Source organism: Moschus berezovskii, chromosome 26 (assembly GCF_049115385.1).
Source record: "Moschus berezovskii isolate FMDL1 chromosome 26, NW_MosBer_1.0, whole genome shotgun sequence".
Taxonomy (NCBI): Eukaryota; Metazoa; Chordata; class Mammalia; order Artiodactyla; family Moschidae; genus Moschus; species Moschus berezovskii.
Genome location: NC_142485.1, coordinates 3,516,292 through 3,544,041, shown reverse-complemented (window position 1 = coordinate 3,544,041; position 27,750 = coordinate 3,516,292). Strand labels below are relative to the sequence as shown.

At 47.9% G+C, this 27,750-nt stretch overlaps 2 protein-coding genes across 2 annotated transcripts; one reads left to right on the top strand and one right to left on the bottom strand.

The window, feature by feature from the left end:
• Positions 1–27: 27 nt before the first annotated feature.
• On the bottom strand, positions 28–26,908 carry NR1D2 (nuclear receptor subfamily 1 group D member 2). Its single transcript, XM_055416754.2, has 8 exons — positions 26,606–26,908; positions 16,616–16,882; positions 15,419–15,507; positions 13,519–13,663; positions 11,130–11,755; positions 9,033–9,218; positions 6,736–6,946; positions 28–376 (listed from the first exon to the last, which is right to left on the bottom strand). Exons 1-8 carry the CDS (start codon positions 26,619–26,621, stop codon positions 180–182), a joined length of 1,737 nt encoding a protein of 578 aa, XP_055272729.1. The 5' UTR covers positions 26,622–26,908; the 3' UTR covers positions 28–179.
• Positions 20,814–21,224, top strand: LOC148773726 (histone H3.3A-like). The gene has a single exon (XM_088832741.1). It carries the CDS (start codon positions 20,814–20,816, stop codon positions 21,222–21,224), a length of 411 nt encoding a protein of 136 aa, XP_088688867.1.
• Positions 26,909–27,750: the final 842 nt, after the last annotated feature.

The window sequence follows — 27,750 nt, the reverse complement described above, 5'->3', positions numbered from 1 at the left end:
GCCGTGGCTGTCGCTGCCCGCGCGGCCGCCGGGCCTCCCGAGGAGCCTCCAGCCGGCGTGAGGGAACCGGCCCGCGCCCGGGGTCCCCTGGCTCCGCGGGCGGCACGCAGACACACGCGCGTTTCAGCACGAAACGCAGCGCTCGCCTGCGCCGCCGCGTGTCCGAGCCGACGAAGGCCTCAGGGGTGAACTTTAAAGGCCAGGAGCTCCTCAGAGTGCATGTTGTTTAGAGAGCGAAGATCCGGCAACTTGAGGAGGAGTTTCGTAAAAATAGAGGCCTCGTTTGGGTGGTTTTTCATGATTAAGGTCCTTAGCGCGCGGATGAGCGTTTCCTGCAAAGCCTCCACGGAGTTGACGTTTTCTATCCCCGATCGATCTGCGGAGAGCGAGGAGCAGAGGGAGAGCAGGAGAGACAACGTTACTAACGAGGAGCAGCCACACCTCGTACTTGTCAGCCTCACTAATGAGCTCAAACAAAAGTTTTACACGTGGGACAAAGGCAAAAGACATCTGACAGAAATTGTTAAATCCCAATGGCAAATGTTTGTAGTTATTAATCATATTATAAAATATGTACCACACAGTACACCTGATAAGTTAAAATTCTTTATACTGCTTAGGTATCTTTGCTCACAAAAATCTAGAGGTTCTGATCTTTTAAATAAGATGCCACCTAATTTCAATTGCTTCTAACGAGCAAAACGAGATGAGTCATGTGGTTTGGAAGTGCATTTTCACCTCAATACGGAACATTCCACATCTGCATGTTACCAGGGGCGGCAGGCACCCGGGACCCACGCGTGGACCCCTCTCCCCGTGAGTGGGCCAGACTCACTACTGAACGAAGTATCACAGGAAAAACCATGCTTCCACCTCAGTCTCTCCCTGCTCGCTGTGAGGAAAGCCAGATGCCATGTGAGGTGCCCTAAGACGTGGCCCAAGTGCTCAGGAACTGAGGGCTGTCTCCAGCTGACAGCAGCCAGCGACCAACACACCCACTGGGACAACCCGCAAAGAACCGACTCCTGCCAGTGACCACGTGAATAAGCCTGGAGGTCAATCTCGCCCGAGTGAAACCTTCATATGGACGGCCAACAGTCTGAACATAACCTCCTCAGAAACCCCGAGCCAGAGGCACCCATAGCCCAACCCTCAGAAACTGAGAGAGAATAAATGTATGCATTTTTAAGCCACGGGATCTCTAGGTAACTTGTTATGCAGTAGTAGTTACCGAACATAGCACACAGCTTTATTATCTATTCAGTTCAGTTCAGTCACTCAGTCGTGTCCGACTCTTTGCGACCCCGTGGACTGCAGCACGCCAGGCCTCCTTGTCCATCACCAACTCCCTATTAATAGTTATATTAAGCTGCATTTACTTTCATTTAGCATACTGTGTTTATTAAATTCATCATACAAAAATGTTAGTAAGTTAGTGATTTAATATAAACCAGCAATAAAGGAAACTACCTTTAAAAGAACCAAACCATGGACTTTTTTCATCAGCAAGGGCTATTTCTTCCCTTTACAACAGGAGACAGTTGTACACAAGAAATATTCAATGGTTCCAAGAAGAGCGGGTTGCAATTAGCAAGAAAAAAACTTCTCCGAAGAAACAAAATTCTCTGGCCATTTACACCCTTGTTTCATTATTTTTTTAAAAAGGAAATCAAGGAGGTCTTCCATTGAGACTGGTAGCTGAAAAAGGCTACTTGGAATGGGAACACTCAAAACAAGGACTAAAATAATAAAGGATGGGAGGTTGATTAACTCGATGCAGGAAAAAAATGATGAAAACAGTTTCGTATTACATTTAATAAAATTTGGATTATTACTACAACTGTATTATTTATATCTGTATATTACTGTATAACTGTATATCAATTATTGCTTCAATTATTAAAGAAACAGAAACAAACTGACTGTTGACTCCTGGCTGGAGATGGCAGGGAGGGAAACCAACTTTTCACACAACACTGTAAGATGGACAAATGATCTCTTCTCTCGACACTTGACTTTGGCCAAACAATCACAGGATCATCTCTGGAAAACTACTTAAAGCTTTGTAACAATGCTTCCAAGACCCTCCCTTGCCTTTAATGTTCAAGCAATGGTTTTCTTTAACAGCCTTGCAATTCATTCACCGAACACTTTTGAATGAGTGTGGTCACTGGTATGTGTATGCGTAGTTGCTCAGTCGTGTCCAACTCTTGCGACCCCACAGACCAGAGCCCGCCAGGCTCCTCTGTCCGTGGGGATTTTCCAGGCAAGAATACTGGAGTGGGCTGCCATTGCCTTCTCCAGGTTACTGGTATGGTGCTAGGGAATAAGCAGTGACAAACTGCAAGTCCTCGTATTTAGAGAGCTCGTATTTTGACAGAAGAAAGTAACTGGTTTACACTATACATCATCTGTAATTTACAATAACAACAGCTGGGAAAAAATGACAATGATCCCCCAAAACAAACCAGTCTAGATGGCAGCAGTACCAGTACCAAACAGTAAGTGGAAAAGACATTTGAGTTAGTTGTATATGTGGTTGATCCTCCAGTGATTACCTTGACTTTCAGTGGCCTTTGCCTCTCTATTCAACTCCCTTCACTGTACCTAAGAACATTAATCATAAAAAACCATGGTTTCATGATTTCGAGGCCAGAGGACCCAACTACAAGCACCGCTGATTGTACGCAATCCTCTCGCAACTGCAACGGTAGAGGCACAGACGGACATGGACATACCTTCCAGATGGCGCACCATGAGCTGCACTGTTGGTCAGGACACAGCTTGCCGTGCCCTGCATCATTTCGCGAGAATGCCTCCTCGACTGTCTGCCCGTAGATGGACAGGAAATCCCCTCCACCAGCGCCCCCCCAACCGGGGGACAACTGACACCCGCACCCCGACGAGCCCGGCCTGACCCCGCAGGCCTGTCTGACCTCCACCTGGAAGGGACTCTACCCTTCCACACAACCCGAAAAAGAACTAATCTGCCGGGTGCAACGGCTCTTCTCCTCACGGTATCAAGATCCTCCCCATGACTCAGGCAAGTAAGAGTTTGAGACTTCTCTCTCCCTTGGCAGCTAGAGCTGCTCTGTTAACAAGCAGCACGGGGGAAGGCTTCTGAAGCTAGACTAGTAGGAGTGCAAATGCCTCATGAGCCAATTATTAAAAATGTGACCTCAGACAAATTATTTAAGACCCCACCGCTGCCGTTCCTCAACCTCCTCGCCTCTGTAACTGAGGGCAGCATGCCCCAGCTCACATGCAGGGTCCGTCTGGAAGACAAAGTTACATAACAAGATCATTAACAAGCATGTCCTCTCACAACCAAAACAAAACAAAAACCAGAAGGCAAGGGCAGATTCCAAGAAAAACAAAAGCTTTTTGAATATAAACCAAACCGTAATGTTGCTTAATTCTAAGCAGTTAGCAGAAAATACAGAAAGACAATCCATCTGTTACCTGACACTGGAGCGTTCCCGTCAGGAAGCACAGGTTTAGGGGAGAGTCTATGTTGCCTCCTGACCCTTTCAGCCCCACCGAGGGGACACTATGAGCACTATCCCCGAATTACAGCACTTAAATACGGACGCTTCACTGTTCAACTTTTAGAATCAACTGATAAAGCGTGGAAGACGGTCACATCTCTAGAGCAGAAGGTAAGCGTTCTCATTCTCAACAGCACAGAAGAAACACGAGGCAAAAGAAGCCAGGCTGCGGAGAAAGCGGGCTTCTGCCTCCCCGGACAGTGAGGACGCGCGCTGAACTCCCGAGGGTTACGGACAAGTGAAGGAGCAGAGTGCGGGCATGCCACAGTCACCGATTAACTAAGGAAACCGGGGCGGGGGAGGGGGACATAAAAACTGAGGGGAAAAAGGAGAGGGTGCTTTCATTTACCAGTTGAAAAGTCAAAGTCGCTCAGTCGTGTCCGACTGTTTGCAACCCGATGAACCATACAGAATATTGGAGCAGGTTGTCTTTCCCTTCTCCAGGGGAATCTTCCCAACCCAGGAATCAAACCAGGGTCTCCTGCATTGCAGGCGGATTCTTTACCAGCTGAGCTATCATTTATCAGTTACATCTACTAAATAAAAAGGCATAAGGATAGTATTTCGAGTTGGATCAGCAATCATTGGAACAAGCCTGAGAATAGGCTAGCAAGAGAATAAAGAGACTTTCCATTTTATACCCTTTCACCATTCCTGGATTTTATTTTCCTGCTTTAAAAATAACAATAGTCCTTTTTTAAGTGACAAAGATTTAAATCTGATATGAACATTATCATAAAGTGGAACAATGTGTCATTTTAAGATGCAGGTATTTTTGTGTTGCTTGTATATCTTCCTGTATAAACATAACAAAAATAAAAAGGCTGTATCTTCTTTTACAATTTGTCTTTCTCCTTTCGTACTATACATCCACAAGCAGGCAAAGGGGCAAATGGGTTGGTGGGTAAATGGCTAGAGAGAGACCCCTAACGTTAACGGTGCTCTTTTTTGGTGGTGATATTATCACCTTATTTTCATCTTAGTATTGACACTGTCTAATTTCTCAAAGAACCTGTATTATTCTTATGATCAGAAGACAAAACAAGGTTTTCTCCAAGTTAAAATCTGAAACAACAGAGAAATCACATTCCTGGTGGAAACTACGAAGGAGCACGGTGCCTGGCGAGTGCCCCTGCGCCCCGGCCGTGTCCCCCCTGCCCTGGCCCGGGAGCGCAGCCCCTCCTCCCCACTTCCTCCACGCTGACCACCTCCTCACCCTCAAGTCACCTGAACAGCCTGTGAAGCCGACCCTCCAGCTGACTGCACACCGGTCTGGCGCCCCGGGGTAAGCACAGGACCCACGTCACAGTAGCTCAGCACTCACACCCCAGCACCCCCACCGTGGAGTCACACTGCCGCCCAGGCTGGGATCTCACTGAGCACTCTGCCGGGGCTGTCACAGCAGTCACTCAGCCTGGGGCTCCCCGCCTCCTGCGCCTCGGGCCGTCCTCACCTTCCTCTGGGGAGACCTAACACTCTACCCGCACGGTCAGCTCCACCACCATCCTGCCCACAAAGCCTTCTTCCTTCCCAAGACGCCCATCTACCGCAGGCAGAACCTCACGGGTTAGAATACAAAGCTTTCTGTGTTGGTTCTGTCTCTCCAAATGAAACCTACAGCGTGTATCTTCAAACTTGTTCTGTCACCCCGAGCACCTCACACTCCAGGCCCATTCACTAGATAAAGAAGTTAACAAGTATGGATCACCTGTAGTTTCATGATTATAGATTTACTAACCTGATATCAACTCAAACTATTACTGATTCCTTATCAAGAGACTCTGCAAAACGGTGGGTTATGTGCAAGAGGCTTCCCAGGTGGCGCGAGTTGGTAAAGAACCCACCTGCCAATGCAAGAGACGCGAGAGACAAAGGTTTGATCTCCGGGTCAGGAAGATCCCCTGGAGGAGGAAATGGCAACCCACTCCAGTATTCCTGCCTGGAGCATCCCATACAGAGGAGTCTGCGGGGTCTCAGGAGAGTCCAACACAACAAGTCCAACACAACAACACACACATGAGCAAGAGGCATTGAAAAGCTACTGAGAAACCAGGCCTCCCTCCCTGACGTGGTCCATCATATTATCCCATAAGAGCAGGTAGAGCAGGTCAGAAAAGGTGGCCAAACAATGCTCGCAAATGGCCTAAGTCTTCACCACTGAAGTACAACGGGCCCTTCAAGATACACAAAGAGCTTACCCTCTCCAGGGATTACTGGTGTTAAGAGCCACTGATTGACAGCTCAGCCCATAACCAGGGGCCATACTCACATTTCACAACTCTCCCTGTGCTCAGCACAAGGTCTTTCACACAGTACGAAGTCAAAGGGAAACTTAAAGTAAGTCACGTCAAAATACTAATTCTCCACGAATGGTTTAAAACAAGGTCAGGGATACCTAAAAATGGCTGGCACTTTTTCACACGTTCCCAAGGAAGCCACCGTCTCAGTTCCCGACCTCTTACTGGGGTGAATCCCTCTCTCACTATCTGAGCTGAGACACGTTGGTCAGAAACCACCACAGTGAACACCAGGTGGCGGAGAAACTGGGAAACTCCAACGATGCCTCACGAGCATCAGGAAACGCTGGGACACAGCAGCTCATGCAGAGGCTCGCGCCTGCCCTGTGCTGACGGCACATGAGGCTCCCACACACAATGGCTTCCCTTCGAGACCCAGAGAGAGACGGGTACTTACCGAGCCACACAGAGAACTCAGGAGCAAAGCTGAGTGAGAGCCTACAACTCACAATTCTGATTTTTGTAACAAAAGACAGTAATGTCATACATCTTGAGGCTTACAACACTTTCAATTAACCCACACGGTGTTCTTAATTAAAACTGAGATCTGGAGTACCACCACCTACCTGGATATACAATGTTGCAAAAAATAAATCCATGAGATATTAAGACTTGTAAAAAAAAAAAAATGAACAAAAGCTAAAGATTAAGAGAGATAGACATGAGGCCCAGATCTCAACATCCGTTTATCACTATACAGCACTTTTGACTTTTACTGTCATGGCAAAAAAATAAATTCATCATGCAAAAATAACAGACCCCTAGTTCAGCATCTTCCCTAAGGCCTTCGTCCCTCTACACGACCTGCCAGAATCTAGGCAACTGCAGCCTTGTCCCCAGGCTGCTCACTACATTCCAGGGATGGCACGATGGTGAACCGGCTTCCTTACCTGCAGAGACCAGGACAACTGCTGTAAACAGACTCATCTCTTCGTCACTAAGTTGGAGGGCATTTAGCTTCTCACTAAATTCAAACATAGAGTTTAGCAGATCCCCTGCTCCCATTGAGTGTAAATCATCCACACTATACTTCTTTCCACTTAAAAAGGTGACAGTACGTTCCTTTGCATCAAACAGTGACGCAAACCGTACCATTAAAACCTGGAAAAAGAAAAAGACTTAAATGTATACGGGGAAGTTCAATCGTAATACGAGAAAATAACTCAGTATTCAGGTCAGTTAAGAGATATCCTACGCATTTTAAAAAGTTGTAGAAGAAAAACTGAGTTTATTTTTACCCAGAACTATTTGCTTAAGGCAAATTCTCCACCAAAGCAATACTCTAGGAAGAGCACCAAAAAAAAAATTCCAGTCACCAGTGGCAAAATAGTCAACACCTATGGTGCTCTGAAACTATTAACAAAGATTCTGAAATGCAGATTCCAAATTAAAGCAGGCAAAAAAAACCCAAATTAAAGCAGGCAATAATCAAGTCTGAAACTTGGCCTTGATCAAAGGTATTAAAGAAGCTCTACTAAGCTATCAAGTACATCACATGGTCTCTAAGCCCGAAGTAAAAAGATCAGAATTTCAATGCAACAACACTTGGAAACATCCAAACACCAAAAGTGGACAAGCAAAGATGAACTCTAGTTAGTCTGTTTCAAAAAACAGTAACCCAAAGAGACACAAACTATTACAGCAAGTGCTCCAGAAATCAAGTTATGATGGAAATCCAAACCAAGAGTCACTGCCGACCTGCAGGGCTCACTCCACCCTAGAGAATGCTAACGACTATGTCCCTTATTTCTCGCGTAACCAGAGGAATGCTGAACTAACACCTGCCCTTTGCAGAGCTCCCAAGCAAAGACTTGCTTCACCCAAGACAGCCCGAGAGAGAGGGAGCATTCTAAGAAGACAGCGCTAGCCCCGCAGCCAGCTGTCTCCAGACAGATCACAAGGGGAACAGAACACACGTCCTGGACTATGAGATCTGTGTTCTAGTCCTGACTGTCATGAATGTACTGGTAGCCCAGAAAGAAAAGTCTCTTCACCTCTCTGGGCTATAGTTACAGAACCTCGTAACTGGGTGAACTGAACTTGATCTCTGACATCCCCTTCTGACTTTAAATCTAGAGGTACATTGGTCAAGAGTCTGTCTTCCAATGCAGGGGACATGGGTTCGATGCCTGGTCAAGGAACTATGATCCAACATGCCCCAACTAGAGGAGCCCATGAGCTGCAACAAAGGCCCAATGCAGCCAAAGACCCTTAAGTCTAATGTTTTCTTTAAACTGAAAATTCTAACCTATAGGTGTTTCTTTGGAATTACATCACAGCTATTTAGGAAAACATCTTCTCTGTTCTAGTTCAAGTGGCCCAGAGAACAGAGCCAAAGGCAAAGGGTTTTGTGGGGGGTGCATGTGTGAAAACAGGCGTGAGGAAGAAGGAAACGCTTTTGGTAAAAGGAAAGTCAGTAGCGGAGGGCGTGTCACCAAGCTGGACACCACCTGACATTCAGCACAAGCGAGATCTGGGCCACGTGGGGCCATCCAGGGACATGAAGCTCCCCCACTTCCTCTGCTGATCAAAGGCTGGGGCCACCCAACATCAGCTCCCACCCACCCCTGCACTGCAGGACAACACCCACGTGAGCTCCAGGCCAGTCCTGTGCCTTCACCCGCCTCGGCTGTGGCAGGGAAGCCCCGGGCCAACAGATGAGAGGCACCGAGCCCAGCACAGGGAGAGGCTGTCTGCGTCCTACTCAAGTTGGCAACAAAAGCTGCCCCAGGCCCAGGAGATGGCATCCCAGAAAGAGAAGCTGGAGTCAAAAAAGCAGCCAAGGATTCTGACGAGGCCAAGAGGATTTGTGGGAGTACATATGAAATGTCTGCTACATCGACCAAATATTCCACCATCTCTTAAGAGACAAAAGCCCCGATCTGTTTGCCCTCTGGTCCATGCTGAACCCAGGGAATGCTGGGCTGGCTTCCAGTAGGTGTCTAACTCCAGACAACCTGTCAGGTTCACACCTGGAGGTGGTTCCAGAACCAGGAGTTTCTGTGCTGTGAACCCAGCACGTCGGTGTTTCAAGTCTTGAGTAACGCAGGGTTTACCGCGTCTCTCCCCAAGATCCTGGGATGATCATGCTTTTGTTGGTAGTTTCAGCCTCTGGACTACAAATACTTGTTGAGAAAAGAATGAAAATAAAATACTACCCTGACCTTCAAGATAAATAAAAACCTACCTCAAAAGTCCCAGCCTTTAAAAGGTTGACCTGGTCATGCTGTGAGAGATCTCTGAATCCAGGAATGCGCTTTGCAAACTCCACCACTTCCTTCACTGCTGGGGTGAAGCTCATGGAAAATTCTTCCCAGATTTCATGCCCCGATTTATGAGGATCTACGTACGGAGACTTACTCATCGGACAAACCTAATATGCACAAAACAGAAGAAATCTTCGATTATGAGAGGTCGGAAAAAAACTTCAAAGGTAGCGTATCAGTCAGTGGAAAACCCAACAGGAAAATACTCTCCGACACCATAGAATCTACTGATATTAGCTAGCACTTTCTCTACTGGCTGCACCCCTTGTGACAGAAAGGCTCAGAGTGAACTAATTTAAACAGCAGTTAAGTTATCATAAAAGAAGTAGCCTAAGCAAAAAGTTCATCTATTACAAGCTGGTTCAGAAACCTGGTGCACAATCTACAGAAACATCAATTAGCTGAGCGGTTGCGGGGCTGGGGCCGGGGGCAGGGACTGTTTGCAAACAGGCACGAGGGATGTTTTGGGGGGGTGATGGGGACGTTTTAACGCTGGATTATGGCAATGGTGCGTAACTAAAATTACTAAAAAGTACTGAGACTGTACACTTGCCTGTTGCACAGGTTTGAGAGTGTACTTTGTAACACTGCTGTCATCTTACACTGGTGTTATGATTGTCAAGCAAAATCACACACGTGCCCTTGACTCTCAGTCCTATTACTTAGTTATGGCAGACATAGAATTGCCATCTCTTAGATAAGGAAATGGGACTAAGAGGGTTAGGTTAGTGATTCATCCAAATATAGCTAGAAGTCAAGGCCTAGAGCCCAACCCCACACTTAGTATTTCAAAACTCGCTGTTTCCTAAATAGGCAAAATGACACTGCTGTAATTTCAAAGAAGAAAAGATCTGAGATGCTTCATTTTTAAGAGGTCACTGACCACTTATTTCATATACAATGGCGTGACCACTGGCCTCCACTTGTTCAGTGAGGACACGACGGCTGGACACACAAGGTGCACCTTCTAAACGCGGATGGGAGGCCAGAGGAGGGACCGGCACACCAGGCAGATGCGAAACACGCCCTGTGCACGCTAATAAAGTCAGCCTTCACGTGCCGACTAAACCCAGGAGATCCAGAAACGGGGCGACTCGATAACCATGGAGAACATCACACATGAGAACCTAAACCCTCACAGAGTTTCCCCTCCTTACGGCAGTCACTAAGCCTAAAGAAAAAAGGTTACCTTCCAGATCCATGGGATCAAATAACTTCAAGGGATCAGAAGAAAAAAAAAAAAAAGACACCTAACATTAGGACTGGGGTAGAGTCAACTATTTTGAAAATGAAAATAGAAGATTTTAATTACCCGGCTATAGAAAACACCAAGCACTATTAAAGGACCTCATGGTGTAAACAGTGCCGTAGGACTGCTGCTCTGGATGAAAGTCTGGCTGAACAACGTGCTTTCTTGCAGACTACTGGATTTGATGAAACACTTAAATGATGTAACACTGACTCATCCCACAGGATGAAGTCTGAGAAAATTCTTAGAAACCAGTGGATCATCTTAAACTATTCCCAGGTTTTCAAACCATGAAACACCCATGCTCTACATCCAGAGACCTCTTTACATCATGATGATTAAAGAAGACACTTTCCATCCAAATCAAGGAATTACTAACTGTGGCAAGCTAAAGGATCACTCCCTTGAGGAAATCCCAATGCTGGTAAGGCCAAGAGTGACTTGAATGCCTACATTTTGAAAGGGTTTTCTAAGAATTAAAGGATCAATTCTTCATAACCGATATTTTACATAAAATCCTAATTCTGATCACACTGTCAATCAAATAACATGCTTGTGTACCTAGCTCTGTGTGCAATGAGGTCATTCCACAAATGCTGTTTATTCAAAATATTTGACCTAAAATACCATGCAAAAAGGATTCTAATGAATCTCCTAGCCTTCCTGACCCTCAACCCCTGCCTCTGACGTTGGAATGGCCTCAGAATAAAAGCAAGCCTTGACAGTTTTCCTAAACACAGAGTGAGCAAAAAACGTGACTTCACTATACCAGGTGCATCCTCCCTGCAGTACTGCACAGGAAACCGTTCTTGTTCTCGTTCTGAGAAAACCCATCCATGGAGACTCTATCACACACTCTTTGCGCATAGGCGCCGGAGAAGCTCACGCAGTGCCCGCCCGCCACACAGACGCCGTGCCCGCCGGGGTAGTGCGCGCCGCTGCTGCCCTTGTAGCGGCCGCCGAGCTGCTGCGCGCTCTCGGCGCGGGGGAAGCGGCCGCGCGGCCCGACCACACAGCGCTCGCGGCCCCCGCCGTACTGCTCCAGGTTCTTCGCCAGCCGCTCTGGCGGCGGCGCCGAGCTCTCCGCTGAGCTTTCGCGCGGCTCCTGATTATACAGGAAGGTGTCCTTGTGCGCTCGGGTTACCATGCCGATCACCTCCTCCTTGGCAAGATCGGAGGAGGAGGGAGAAGAGCTTTTGCTGCCGTCTGGCTCCAGCTGCGGTTTGGGGCGCGGCTGTTCCTGGGCTGGCCTCGCGACCCGCTCGGGGTGGTCTGCCAGAGCGTCACTGTGCAGACGGCCGCTGAGCTGGCTGTCCATCATGGTCCTCATCGCACTCTGCATTTCGATCAGCATCCGCTGCTTTTCACGCTTGGGAATACGCCCGAACCGAACAGCTATTGCAGAAAAAGACAGTCAACATCCACATGTTAAAGACCCGTTTATTCCAAAGAGCAACACAGAACTGGCTCTGACAGCTACAGCTTCTGATCACACAAGAATGCCCACTGGAGTCTGGCCAAAAATCATTCTAAACTTGCCCCTTATGTTTTTGAGGTACCACAGGAAGCGGGAGTGGCGAGATAAATTTTTCACTTTTCTCTCAAAATAAAGCTAAAGAGAAGACTTCTTGGGTATTTTATAAGCAAAGTCTAAGAAAGAAACTTGAAATTAACTAATGAAAATAAATTTGAAACAAACCAGCATTACTACTCAGCACCTTACTAACAAGGCTGAAGGCTGTGTCCTCAGGAAGGCATTCAGCTACCCACATCCATCAACACTGGATGGATAGGTACAGTCACTTCCTGACCTCTGTCCGTTCACTTCTGTAACCTTATCCTCAAGACCCAACCATTAAGTGATCACCTTTTCCAACTTCTTAAGAGAAAATCTTGAAAAGAAAGAAAACAATCACAGTCGATAGAAATGGAGCTACTGGAAAATAAACTGGGTGGATTTTAATCAAAATCAATGAAACAAAAATAAAAGCACTCATTTGCACTATCTTAGAGGCCAGTCTTGGGATGAGTCCTGTCCCAACATTCCTATCCCTGAGGGAAAGAAAAGCTTCGTTCTATTCTACTATTTATACACAGGTAATAAAAATTCAGTATGTCCACCCAGCAAGGAAGTCTCACTGCTCTAACTGCAGCCTCTTACACTGCTGCAACCACAGACATAACAACTGCATCATTTTGCACACTCTACCTTCGCTCCCCTCTGCACGACTGACGGCCATTTTTACTCTTGTGGAAATCACAATATCCATCAAGTTTGGATTAGTATTTCTAAAGCCATAAAAAAAATTTTTTTTAAGCAATTGAAAACACAGAACATCAATTGTTGAAACCTGTCATTCAAGAACCTACTTATTACAACACTGTATTTCCGTGTCCATAGATACTAGTTAGAGTAACATGAGGGACTGCTTAAATCACCCTTCCCTGATAAATACAAGGCTCATTCTTAGCAGTTCTCAATGAACCCCTAACCTGACCCCTCTGAAAGCCTCACAGCCCTCAGCTACGTTACTTGGAAGAGAGTCAGACTACCCAGACATGATTCCCCAAGCACTACAGAAGAGTCAGATCTCCCAATGAGGTCGTCCACACACGACACTAAAGGTCCCACCAATCACCACCACTTCTGCTTCCCACAGTAGTGAAGCATGGCAGGATCTAACTACCACCTCCACACCAGACCGCAATGTGTCTTTCAATTTTGCATCACCTTTGAAAGTACTCACAATCGAAAAGCACGGTGTCATCTCAGGACTGAGAAGTCACAGAGCTAATTCACAGAGGGAGAAATGGGTTCCTCAGAATGACTAAGAAAGAAATCAGGGGGAAAGCCAAGAACTCCTATATCAAGAAAAACTACACCTTTTTTTTTAAAAAAGTATTCAAATCACACAGAGGAAAAGTGGGTCTTTCACAAGCAAGAAACAAAAAAAGAAGTGAGTCAAAAGCTGTTTCTGAGGTGATGATGCTAAAATTTGACTTTAATCAATTTGGCATCCTGTAAGATAACAAAATGTGTTTTCGAAAATCCATTTCACCCTGAGCACAAGGGGGCCTTTCGGAATTGACTCCCGGCCCTGATTCACGCTGAGGAATAAAGCCAAGCCCCATACGCACTCTTTAAACTGGGGACATACCGTCTCGTGACATTCCAACAGACAGACACTTTTTGAAGCGACACTGCTGGCATCTGTTCCTATTCATTCTCATTATAGAGCAGTTCTCATTCTTCAGGCACTTCTTGTACTGAATGTTTTGCTGAATGCTTCTCCGGAAAAAACCCTAAGAACAAAGGAAGATGTAGGGATCCGATTAAAAACATCCAGGGGAACCCCTTCTAAGCGTCCCCCACACCTAATCAGCCAGCACGCTACCGGGGACCCGAGAAGTCACTCTGGCTTAGAGCAGGGGAACACGAGCGCCTGCTGGCCACACGGAGCTCCTTCCCGCCTCCCTCTGGAGAGCCTCAGTGCTGCCAAAGCCGCTGACACGTGTCCTACACTCCGTTCACCTGTTACCAGCTGGGCCTGCGGCCACGCTGTCCAGCTCATACTGGAGTCACATACAAATGCCCAAACTCTTGCAATATGAAGGACGTCCTCAACAAGATGACAGAGAATGGTGTTCCATACCGCAATTCCCTCACTAGGTCTGAGGATCATGTTAGGAGGACTTGGTCTTCCCTGGATTATCACCTGCTGAACCCAGCAAGGCCTCCTGACGCATTCCAGATGTTCCGGGTTACTTATCAGCTACAGGTTAAATGTGACACACACACCCACAGTTCCCGGCTAGATGACCGCACACAGCTGCCCGTGTTTACCACACAAACAATTTAAGTTCATGCTCTGTGAGTGGTATGCAAAGACCTCCACTTGACTTTTTCAGGAAAATCAAAATCACCAAAATTATTTTAAACTGCAGTTTCCCTGACTGTCATAACTAACCACATTACTGGATGGATCTGTATTGGTGATTGTGGGGTATAACATTTTTATACTTTGTTACTGTAATGCTATACTTGGGCACTATGATATCTGAGCTAGCTCTTTAAGAGCAATATGTGTGGCATTTATCAAGAATATGCACTTAGGTTCATTCGCTTGTGCTTTTATTTCTCTAGTTATAAACATAGTTATTTCTTATCTTTTGTAAAAAGGAAAAAAAAAGAAAAACTATTTACAGAATTTTTAAAACAATGAAAAAGTGCTGCTTCTGAGTAAAGTACAGTAGTCCTGTGTGATCGAGCCATTAAGAGCTACAAAACTCACAGCTCGTTCAGAGCCACCTGAGAAAGGATTTTCCCCTGCATCATGTGTATTCATTGTTTTGCTCACCCACCATATCCCGCCAATCTGGATTCCTGCTTCTGGCTTTCAGTCAGAGAACAGCACGAGCACAAGTCTTGGCCGTGTTAGTTTTAGATACTCAGCAGGAAGGACCAGATGAGAAGAGACATTCCCTAGATGTAAGTAGGAAGTACAGACTTCTCACTTTGAATCACCTGACTCAGGAATAGTCCACTCGACTTACAAATGAGCTTACCTAGGGCTCAATTTATACTTGAGACTCTTCAACTTACTTGGCATCGCTTCCGAAGGTATCACATTTTTACAAGCATCTAGGAATTGCTCCCAGTTCCCAGCACCTGACAGGTCAGAGTGTCAAAGGACCTGATGAGATGTTCCAAGCCTGGTTTAATCTAAGTCTCCAGAAGGCAACAGCCTCACCCGCATGCTCCCTGCGTCCACTGCCACCCAGGACAGGCGGACACGTCGGTGAGTGAACACTTCACACTAGACTCAAGTTTGACATAACAAACTTATTTTGATCAAAATCTTAAAGGAAAATGAAATACTAAATATATTTAAAATGTAGTTGTAAAATATACTTTTCAAAATGAGTTATGTTTGTACACTACATAAAATGCTTAAAACTTTAAGGAGCATCTGACTTCTCTCCTCCTCCCGGATTATCAACCATGTAATTTCTTTAATCCCAGAATCGGCAGCTTAAACAAATGAAAGCATGCATTACCTTACAGCCTTCACAAGCATGAACGCCATAGTGGAATCCTGAGGCCACGTCTCCACAGACTTTACACAGGAGAACCATGCCACTGAATTCTGAAGCACAAATAGACACAAAAGTGAAAAGCTGGAAGAAAAGCTAAAACGCTTTCTTTCCAATGGAGTACTGTATTTTGTTCAACTTGTAAATACTTTAAAAAATATACAAATATACTTTTATAACGTCAGAGAAAAATCTTCACACCAAATTGACGAATCAAAAGAAATCATGCCCTATGGCAATGCCAAAACGCAGAGAGGTGAAGATCCTGGACAGACACTGAAATTGTGTAAATAGAATTATTCTACATCAGATATGCAACCAGAACTAAGAAAACAACCCTGCAGGGTAGGAGTAAAGAAATCAGTGCCAGGGGCGTCAACCAACAAAAGGCGCCAAGTGGGGTCTCCACGGGTCTCTGTGCAGAGAGGTGGACCCTCCAGCGGGCAGAGCCAGGTGCCAGCCCTTCCTGACCCCGCCCTGAACCAGCCCGTGACCTCTGCACTCACTCACGGATCCACACTCTCACTGCTCTGTGGGATATTCCAATCCTCCAAACGTTCCTAGCGCCAGCTTCATGAAAGCAGACCCCTTTCCGTGAGTGAGTGCTCCGTTCTAGAAACCAGACTCAGCAGGAGGAGCGCAGAGGAAAGATGACTGGGGAAGGTACAAGGGCACACGGGCCGCCTCACCACAGACAGCCGAGTGAGACAGGCCCGAGGCGGCACTGACTTCTTAGTGATCACGGAACGATAATTACCCAGAAGGGGGTGAAAACAGACCCAGAAATTAAATGCTGCTGCTGCTGCTAAGTCACTCCAGTCGTGTCCGACTCTGTGCGACCCCATAGATGGCAGCCCACCAGGCTCCCCCGTCCCTGGGATTCTTCAGGCAAGAACACTAGAGTGGGTTGCCATTTCCTTCTCCAATGTGTGAAAGGGAAAAGTGAAAGTGAAGTCGCTCAGTCGTGTCCGACCCTTAGCGACCCCATGGACTGCAGCCCACCAGGCTCCTCTGTCCATGGGATTTTTCCAGGCAAGAGTACTGGAGTGGGGTGCCATTGCCTTCTCCAGAAATAAAATGGTCCCCATCAAATGAACAGGTGATAAAGTAAGCCCCACCTGCAATTAGTGGCATCAACTGTCAGAAAACTAGACAACTCACTTGTCACTCCACTGTGACTCTTTGTCACCCCAGGGGCGCTCGATTTGCTGGTCTTCATGGAACAATCTATGCGATCATTCTTCAGGACGCCTTCAATATTGCAGAGATCGCCATTTGGGGGGCTCCCATTGCTCTCAGAATGAGAGCTGTTTGGAGAAGATGGGACAGAAGAGGAGGCGGACTGGAAACTATTCTCGGAGCCCTCACTGTGACAAGAGGCAGGGCTGGAGGCCGAGCTGGAAGAACTGATGTAGGCAATCACACCTCCTGGAAAACAGCGGGGAAATCAGGTAATCAGACACATGATAACGCATATTTTCTATTTTCACAAATCTCAACGGTAAAGTCACTAACTCTGGAAAACAGGTTAATGATCAGAGTTACCACAAAAGGGAAAAGTAGCTTATTTTCTTCCCTATTTCCTACCATTCCTGCTTCCACAAAGTTCAAAGCTATAAAATTCCCACTGGTTTAAAAAGTGGGCAGGCTCTCACTGCCTCTATTATTCTCAGCATGTGCCGATCCAAACTTAAAAGCTTTTCGTTTTTCAAACTACTCCTAAAAGGGGATGGAAGACCTTCCTGAGTGACAACAAAGCCGGTCATCACGCTGCCTGGGCCGTGAGGAAATCTGGTTCTGGTCCCCTCCCTGCTCCCTTCACTATCCCTTTACGTGACACCGTCCCGAACAACGGGTCATCACTCACCCACCCCGCCCCCCAGCATCTGGCTAAGACACAGGTCAGTCGAGCACAGGTGTAACACTTGGAGCTCCGGATAAAGGAACCTACCTGGAAACACACAGCCTTTCACAGCTGTTGCTCTCACGGTCTTTGTGTTCGGATGCGCCCCAAAGACCCCACGACTGCCCACTGAACCCCAGTTCCGCACCTGCCTTCTCCCTCCTCCTGCCATCAGACTTGCAGACACACTGCTCCCCAAGCAGCCCTTGAGAAACCCAGATGCATCGCTCGGTCTCCGGACTCACTGTTTACAGTGAGTGTCAGAGAGGCTGGAAGGCGGAAGGCATGCTCTAAGCTAACTCCCCCTTCACAGAGCTACCTTCAGAACACTCTTCACCACTTCATTAGGACAAACTCCACAACTCTCCCTGAAACTGGCCATGACCTCTTAAGAGACTGCGAAACTTCCAGCTTAAGAAATAGCACTTAAAATGACTCTCAGGGTATAATTTCAAACTTCTTCCCTGAAAGTGATAAAATGCTGCAAGAGTAACCTCATGGCCACAAGTATTATTTTTCCAAATCCCAGGGCAAACAAGTAATTTTCATCTTCTCTGCCAAGGCCTCCTGTGGTTCCTTTTCTTCTCTCCTCCATCATCAGCCAACATTTATTGGCTTTTTTCAATGTGCGTCACATACAAACGTTAATTATCTCTCTTCCATCACTGTCTTGAACTCTTATTTAAACCTACTGTCTACCTGTTTCCATCTACTTCTCAACAAGAGAGATTACAAGCACCTAGGTGCCGAGTGTCTTTTAAGTCTCTATACATGCTTTACAGGTATAAGTCTGACATAAATTTTTTCTTTTTTTGGCTGTGCCATGTGGCATGTAGGATATCAGTTCCCCGACCAGGGATCAAACTGGTGCCCCCTGCAGTGGAAGCACGAAATCCTAACCACTGGACCACCAGGGAAGTTCCAAGACATAAATTACTTCTAATACCTACTTTTCTGCCTTTGTAAAGCCCACATCTAATATCATGGGCAGATCCAAAACAGTATAAAACATTACTGTTGCTGTTGCTGTTGAATCACTAAGTCGCATTTCATTCTTTTGAGACCCCATGGCAGTAACAAGTAACACAGACATTTCTGAGACCAACGTGAGGTGACTATTCTGAAGTGGAGGACTGTACAGGTTCCCAAGGTAACAACTGCAATGTAAGCACTCACTCGGAAATAAACACTTTGTCTGCTAAAGGGAAAAGACGCCCCAGTCTTTTTTTAAATAACAGCCAGACTTTATAGGTCATTCAAGTGTACCCGCACACACACAGCAAAATGCTAAGGCCAAATGAATTCCAAAGAACAGAAAGTCATTTCCATTTACAGAGAAGGAAAAAAAAGGCAGAGGGATAAGTCACTTTTAGTCTGTCATGATGACGTTAGGAACCAGACATGTATTTAAGTACCAATTACACACATCCAGACTCGGAAGCCCCTAGGAAGTAGAGCCACAATCACAGTGCTCTGGTTACAACCCAGAAAGGAAGTGAGAACAGGTGCCAACTGTGCCGAGAGAAACACAACAGTGTTCGTCATACACAAACTTAAAATGCACAATGAGCTAAAGGCACTGAGTCTTTGTAATCATCTTGTCCATACATCTTTATTGAATATAGTTGATTTACAATGTTATGTTAATTTCTGCTATACAGCAAAGTGACTCAGTTACATACACACACACACACACACACCCTTTTTCAAATTCTTTTCCATTATGGTTTACCCCGGGACGTTGAATGCAGTTCCCTGTGCTATACAGGAGGACATTGTTGTTTATCTCCACTTGAGTCTTAAAAACACAAAAAATACAACATGGACAGTTCCATCCACTTTTCCATTTCAGAAGCATACGCCTGACATCGGCACTGAAGCTGAGGGTGTGAATCTGCTTTTTCTAAAGTCTGACCCACTTCCAGATGCCCTTAACCTGCGCTTCCCACCTGCCCAGAGTGAAGCCCGAGCTTTAGGATTAATGCCTGTCCTGCGAGCTGGTCCCTCCCCACACACACCAGTCACTCAAAGCGTGGTCCTGCACCTGTGGCTTCAGCATCACCCGGAACTCAGTTAGAAACACAAGCTCTCAGGCCTCACTCTTCCGACGCACAGTGAAGCCTGAGAGTCACTGTCACAAGTCAATGACTTCATATGTGCTCAATGGGAGAAAAAGCAACCAAGGGTAATCCTAGTAACAATAATTTTACCTAACCACTGATTTTAAAATCTGAAGACTCTTCAATACTCCAAACACAAGAAAGAGTCCTAACTTTGAGTTTATTCTCACTATCCAAAGAGATTATGCGAAATACGCATCACCAGAACCGCCCCTAGCATATTTCTCAAGATGCGCATTTCCAAGACCCTGCCCCGACTGGAGGAGGCACCCTCAGGGACGAGCTTTCTTCTGGCGGTGCTGCACTCGAGCTTTCTCTGGTTGCGGTGAGCAGGGTCTACTATTGGTTGCAGTGTGTGGGTTTCTCATTTCGGTGGCCCGGGCTCAGAACACAGGCTCAGCAGTTGCAGCGCATGGGCTCAGTTGCTCTGTGGCAAAGCAATTTCTCAACCACTGGACCACCCAGCAAGTCCAGGAATGAGCATTTTGAACAAGTTCTCAAGGCAAGTCTTTGCAGGCAGAAGTTTAAGAATGGTTACAGTTAGTAAATTCAAGCACAAATTGGCCCATAATTTTCAAGACTGATCTTCTCACTAACTGCCTGAATATCCCTAACATACTGTGAATCCAAAGAAAAATGATTTCAACCTTGAAGTCTCTTGAATGTCATGTTGCTGGGTAAAATCACCACTGCTTTCATAAAATTTTAGAGATTTGAAGATCACATTAGAAATCCCAGGTGGCGGCAACTGATATTTTTTTCATATTTATCTCCACTGAGAATAGGATACAAAGAAAAAGATTATCCTTAGTCCTCAACAATTCCCCAAAGGAAGCTCTCACAGCTATTTATCTTTTCTAAAGGACTACTTTAGGTAGTGGGAGACTTCCCCAGTGGCTCAGGGGTAAAGAAATCTGCCTGCCAATGCAGAAGACATGGGTTCAATCCCTGGGTCAGGAAGATCCCCTAGAGAAGGAAATGGCAACCCACTCCAGTATTCTTGCCTGGGAAATCCCATGGACGGGGGAACCTGGCGAGTTATAGTTCCTGGGGTCGCAAAAGAGTCAGACATGACTTACAGACTAAACTACGACTTTAGGTAGCAAATTCACTAACGTCTCAAGAGGATAAAAGGTTAGGAAGTTAGACCTTTCCAGGGCCAGGATTTCAGTCCGCTATTTACATCCACAAATTCTTCTGAGTGGAGATCCGAGCTATTCTGATGGCTTGAGAAGGGTTTTAAGGCTGAGTGGGGGCTCTCCAACGCCAGCGCAGCCTCTAGCTCACCGAGCTCCAGCCGAAGGAGAAGGGGCGTAAGTAAGGAGGCCTCTATACCATGGCTCGTACAAAGCAGACTGCCCGCAAATCGACCGGTGGTAAAGCACCGAGGAAGCAACTTGCTACAAAAGCTGCTCCCAAGAGTGCACCCTCTACTGGAGGGGTGAAGACACCTCACCGTTACAGGCCTGGTACTGTGGCACTCCGTGAAATTAGACGTTATCAGAAGTCTACTGAACTTCTGATTCGCAAACTTCCCTTCCAGCGTCTGGTGCGAGAAATTGCTCAGGACTTCAAAACAGATCTGTGCTTCCAGAGTGCAGCTATTGGTGCTTTGCAGGAGGCAAGTGAGGCCTATCTGGTTGGCCTTTTTGAAGACACCAACCTGTGTGCTATCCATGCCAAACGTGTAACAATTATGGCAAAAGACACCCAGCTGGCACGCCGCAAACGTGGAGAACGTGCTTAAGAATCCGCTATGATGGGAAACATTTCATTCTTAAAAAAAAAAAAATCTCTTCTTCCTGTTATTGGTAGTTCCGAACGTTAGATATTTTTTTTCCATGGGGTCAAAAGGTACCTAAGTATATGATGGCAAGTGGAAAAATAGGGGACAGAAATCAGGTATTGGCAGTTTTTCCATTTTCATTTGTGTGTGAATTTTTAATATAAATGCGGGCACATAAAGCACTAATGAAAGGTTTCAGTGAACAAGTTTCAGCAGTTCAACTTTATAACAATTACAAATAAACCTGTTACATTTTTCTGGACAATGCCAGCATTTGGATTTTTTTAAAACAAGTAAATTTCTTACTGACTGCAACTAAATGGTGTTTGTAGCATTTTTATCATACGGTAGATTCCATCCATTCACTATACTTTTCTAACTGAGTTGTCCTACATGCAAGTACATGTTTTTAATGTTGTCTGTCTTCTGTGCTGTTCCTGTAAGTTTGCTATTAAAATACATTAAACTATAAAAAAAATAAGTAAAGCTGAGTGGGCAATGAAAGGTATTAATTACTCAAAACACACCTTCCTTTGCAAAAGTTCCAAAATCAAACCCAAGAAAAATTACTGCGCTATTATCAACTCAGTTAAGATCCAACTCCTGTCTTTTAGGGAATCAATAATCATTTACAACCAGCAGTTGTGCCAGGAACCATGGATCCAAAGATGACCCATCAAGGAGCAGCCACATTCTCTAAGCAAGACCTTCAACACTGATGTAGTTGTCTTAGCATCAACCAGATATCATGCTACCAACCTGATGATTAGCAACTCAAGAAGGTTAAAATTTAATTTCTTAGAAGGTAAGATGTACATCTAGCAGTTCCTCAATCCAATGAAGAAGGGAAGTGAAGACTACAAGTCAGCAAGAATGCTGAAAATAAGGACTTCCCTGGAAGTCCAGTAGTTGAGAATCTACCTGCCAATTCAGGGGATACGGGTTCTATCCCCAGCCTGGGGAGAATCCACTTGTCGCAGAGTAACGAAGCCCGTGTGCCGTAATGACTAAGCCTATGCACCGAAACAAGAGAAGCCACCACAATGAGAAGTTCAAGCACCCCAGTCAACAGTAACTCCCACTCACCACAACTGGAAAAAAGTCCATGCAAAAGCAAGAAAAACACAGCCTGGCCAAAAGTAAATAAAATCTTGAGAATAAAATGACACAATTTCACACCATGTTTAATCCTCAAAAGAACCCTATAAAATTAACTTCCATTATTCCGTTCTACAAAAGAGGAGCTCAGAGAGGTTAATACAGCTACCAAGTGGCAGGGCCAGGGTTGAACGTCAATTCCAGAGCACAGACTATTATCTCTTACTGAGAAGTCCTTGACATGCAAGTCAGTTTCAATCTCTCTAAACCTGAGTCATCTCCTATTAATATAAAATGGGAATATCTGCCAGAGTTAGTATAAGATTGAAATGAAATGACGTTCATAAAAGGGAACTATTAAAATAAGTGCCTTTTTACAGAGAGAGTTTTTAAAGAAAATGCAAGAAAGGTAAAATCCCTGAACCATCAAGTCCCAACACCTCCAAAAACAGGCAGAATATACTTCTCAGATGCCTCAAGCTAAAATTAGCTGAGGCTGAGTTGTCTCTATTTTTAGTTGAAAAGGATCCTGGAGTTGGGCCAGGTTCCCAGGCTAGGGCTTACCCAGTGGTCAGTCTCAGACAATCCCGAAGTCAACATCCAACTCTGTACCGCTGGGAAGCACTCGCTGTCCTCACACAGCCTGGGCTTTTCTCACCCGGATTCCAGGCTGGCCCATCATCACCACCACCCCACTCCCTCTGCCCACCATCCTGGAAAATACACGCTTGAAAGCAAGTCATGACTGGACTTTTTTTTTTGCCTTGTGACTTAGAACAAAACATGTTTACTCAAGAAGCTTTATGAGTTTTCTCATTTTAAAAGCAGGTTTTCAATAACTTCTACTCACGGTATGACAGAGTGGACCTAACGAAGCCCTAAACTTCCGGTTGGGTCCCACTGTCAGGGCTCCGGAGAGCAAGATGGTGCCCTCCCTAGAGCACTTCACAGACCTGGGGAGACAGCTCTGTCAACCCTGCGTTCCAACACATGTGAGCCACACTTCACACACAGTACTCAGAGTACAAAGGCACTGTAGAAGCCAAGGGTCAAGATCTAAGGTAACAGACGACACGCGTTTTAAAGAACATGAAAGTGATTAAACGATGCACCACATAAGAGACCACTTAAGAAAACAAAAACAAACAGGTCTTACTTTGAAAAACACAGTTCCTGTCTCCAAGTAAATTGCTGGAAAGGTGGGGAGGGGACAAGGGGGACAAGAATAATCTAGAGCCTGGGGGAAAACCCTATGGACCAGCAACAAGATTAGAATGCTGAAACTGGGAGGCTCTGCTGACCCGTACACCATGCAAACTGCAGGCATCTACTCAGTGTCCCCTCACTCCAAAGGCAGGACCCCCAAGCCTCGCACACACCTTCAGGAGTGACACAGGCTTCAACCCCAACTGTGACTACAGCACAGTCGTTCATTTGTGCTCCCCAAGGGGAGTTCACGGACCTGCCTCTAAGGGTTGGAGAAGACAATGGCACCCCACTCCAGTACTCTTGCCTGGAGAATCCCATGAACAGAGGAGGCTGGTAGGCTAGAGCCCATGGGGTCACGAAGAGTCAGACATGACTGAGCGACTCCACTTCCACTTTTCACTTTCATGCATTGGAGAAGGAAATGGCAACCCACTCCAGTGTTCTTGCCTGGAGAATCCCAGGGACGGGGGAGCCTGGTGGGCTGCCGTCTACAGGGTCGCACAATTGGACACAACTGAAGTGACTTAGCAGCAGCAGCCCCTAAGGGTAAGTTATTCGCTTCTCGGAACTTAGACCCTCCCCTTGGACAGTGACACCTTCCTTGGCAGCGTTAGGGGGAGACACAAAGTAGCAACACGTGTACAGGGCCCATAAATAACATATAAATGCTCCACAGATACTGATGATTGTTATTTTACCATCATTATCTTGGGAGAGGTGGATCCCAATAGTTCAAACAAATCTAACCCTCCCTATCCATTCTTTGTTCTTTAATTCTGAATATGTCATGTGGACCCAGATTTCTCTGCAAGTTCTTATTTCCAGGCCACCTTCTGAATTCCTCAACTCCATTGTCTAGTCAGGCAACTTCCTTCTTCACTTCTAATTCTTCCCATTATCTTACTGTTTCTCTCTCCAAGTGAGAAACAGAATAGTAGTATGCAGTTAACCTTTACAGTAAAAACATCAAGTAGAATGGTATTTAAAGAACCTCAATCAAAATCTGTGACAAAAACGCATCGAGTCAATTTCCGCAGTTTCACTATTCCTCCGTATTTGTCACAGAAAGGGTCACACAGTGAGTCATGATACATAGGGCAGTTACACCAAATGGTCACTGGGTGAATATGTATTGACTAATAAAATGATATCAACCCAAAGGGAGGGGCCAGAGGCCTGCCATCAGCACTGAATTTGGCCCCACCCTGGGCAAGTTAAACGTGAAGGAAATGAAAGGGAATGCTTAAGTTCCCTCAGACAGCGGGATGGCAGAAACGCTGTAGGGATAACAGCTTGAACTTGGAGCCAAATGGAGAAAGAGAAAATTTAAGAAAGATAATTGCAAGTTCCTACAGTTCAGGTCAAACAATTATCTGCACAAGGGATGAAACTTAACTCCAAAATAGTTCACATGAAAAGGGTCTAGTTGATGGCAAGGTTACTGTGAGTCAGCAAAGCAGTATGCCACAAAAGCCCAACGTGCCAGACAACTCCTTTACAGCAGTCATTAACCGTTCTACAACTTCCACCTCTGGATGCCACATCCCAAAGGGCAACAAGATTGAGGATCAGGAGGGGAAAAAAAAAAAAACAACGGAGCAAGGACCAAGGGATGTGAACTGGATATGGAAGGGGGGTTGGGGGAGTCAGTAATCATCCCAAGAAATGGTTACAGTTTGTAATCGCACCGTAAAATCAAAATTAAGATCAGTGATAATGTTCCCGGAAGGTTCAAATGTGAGAAAAACTTTCTAACCTTATCCGATCTCAGAACTAGAAGAATTCATTCAGCTAAGGTAGAAGATGAATTTCGTAATCTCGAAATCCCTAGCAGATAAACGTTATATTCCGTAAGAGTTACTCAAATTCTTACACTATCCTCAAGGTTATGTAGGCCCACAGGTAATTAAAAGACAAAATGACTTTATTATTTACTGTTGGCGGAAAGTTCACGATTTGTTACCAGGGGCATGGTTTTTCGAACATAACTTAATCACTGGCTGCTTCTGCAGCCTCACTGGATTCAAGCAAAGGGCTCTCCTTGGTGGGGGCGGGGAGACAAAAGGGCAGAAGGGACCCTAATATTGCTCCGTAGTGGGGAAGCAACAGGAAATGGGACAAGAAAAGGATTAATAAGGTCATATCTGTTATCATGGGAATTCCCAGGCTGTCCAGCGGGTAGGGCTCTCACTACCCGGGTTCCAACCCTGGTTGAGAAACTAAGATCCCCAGCCCTCAGGGTGGGGGAAAAAAAATCTGTTATCGGATTCAGGAAAGATCAGCAACCTGGGGGTCACCGGGGGTCACCGGGCGGGACCGGCCCGCGGGCGTATTCGTCACGGGAGGCGTTTCACAAGGTCGCCCGCGTCCCCGAGGAGGTCGCCGAAACTGTGAGGGTTCTTCTTTGTTGTGGAGATGAGGCAGCGCCACCCCCGGGGAGCCGTCCCCAGGCGACCCCGGACAGTCCCGCGTCGGGGAAACCCCGCGCCTCGGCGCCCGCCTACTCCGCCCCGCCCCGGCCGAAGGCACTGCGGCGCCCGCGCCCTCCCGGCTGCCGGGCGCGGGTCCCCGAGGCGCGCACGCGCGGCCTCCCCGCAGCCAGCGACCCCGCGGGGGCGGGGCGGCCACGTCAGAGTCCGAGGGCGCGGGGCGGGGCCTCCCGCCGGCGCGCGCCCGCCCCCAGCGGCCCCCGCGGCCCGCGAATGTGGGTCACGGAGCCGCGCGGCCTCACGTGTCCCCGCCCGCCGCCGCCGCCCCAGCGTCCATTATGTAATGCCGCGTCACGCGCCCGCCCAGCCAACCGGCGGCCGCGCGCCGCCGAACGTAAACACAGCGCGCACGTGGCTCGCGCGGCCGGGCCATGTGAGGGGGGGCCGGGCCGGCGCTGCGGCGCTGCGGGCGGCCGGGAGCGCGGCCCGGGGGGCGCCGGGCGCCGGGCGGGCTCCCCCGCGCCGCCGCCCGAGAGGGGCCCCGCCGCCGCGCCCGCCCGCCGCCCGCCGCCGGCTCCGCGCGCCCCCCGCCCTGTCGGCTCTTACCCGCATTCACCTCCATGGTGCCCTCGGGGAGGCCCGAGGCCGCCCGTCCGCTCGGCGGGCAGCGCCCCCGCCGCCGCCTCAGCGCCGCGCCGCCCCGGGCCGCCGCCGGCGGGGGTCGCGGGGCGCCCTCATGGGCGGCGCGCGCGGGGGCCGCAGCCGGGCCCCGGGGCCGGAGAGCGGGCTCGGGGAGAGCGCGCGGCGGCGGGCGGGCGCTCCTCGGGGGCCGCGACAACAAAGCGGCGACGCGGCGGCTTCCTGCAGCCAGCGCACCGCGGCGGCGAGGGCGGCTGACGGGAGGGCAGCAGCGACCATGTGACCCGCGCACACACCCTCCCCCGCCCGCGGCCGGCCGCTGCGGCGACTCCGCCCTCCCGCCCGCCCCGCCCGCCGCCGGCGCCCGCGGCCACCGCGCCTCCGGGCTTCCCGCGCCGCCGGGGGTGCCCAGCCCTGCACCCCGCCCCCGCCCCCCGGTGACTGCGCGGGGCACCCCCGATGGTGACCTAGGGCCGCCCTCCCTCCCCTAGTGACACCTCGGGTCACCTCCCATGGCGACCTAGAACCTCCCCCCACCTAGTGAGTCCGCGGGTCACCTCCCATGGCGACCTAGCAAACCCCCCCCCACCTAGTGAGTCTGCGGGTCACCTCCCATGGCGACCTAGAACCTCCCCCCACCTACTGACTCCGTGGGTCACCTCCGATGGTGACCTAGGGACAACCCCCCCGCCACCCGGTGACTCCGCGGGGCACCCCCGATGGTGACCTAGGGCCGCCCTCCCTCCCCTAGTGACACCTCGGGTCACCTCCCATGGCGATCTAGCAAACCCTCCCCCCCACCTAGTGAGTCTGCGGGTCACCTCCCATGGCGACCTAGAACCTCCCCCCACCTAGTGAGTCCGCGGGTCACCTCCCATGGTGACCTAGCACCCCGCCTTCCCATCACCTGGTGACTCTGCGGGTCACCTCTGATGGTCACCTAGGGCCCCGTGGTGGCGCGGAGCAGACCCGCATTTCACGATCCGGGCCGGGCAGACTGCTGACCGCCCCAGGGTTCGGCGCTCCCAGAGACAGCTCTGCCGGAATCTCTTTGCTCTGCACCGCTCGGTGACTTCACCCAGTCCAAGAGCTCAGACACATCTGTGTTCTGA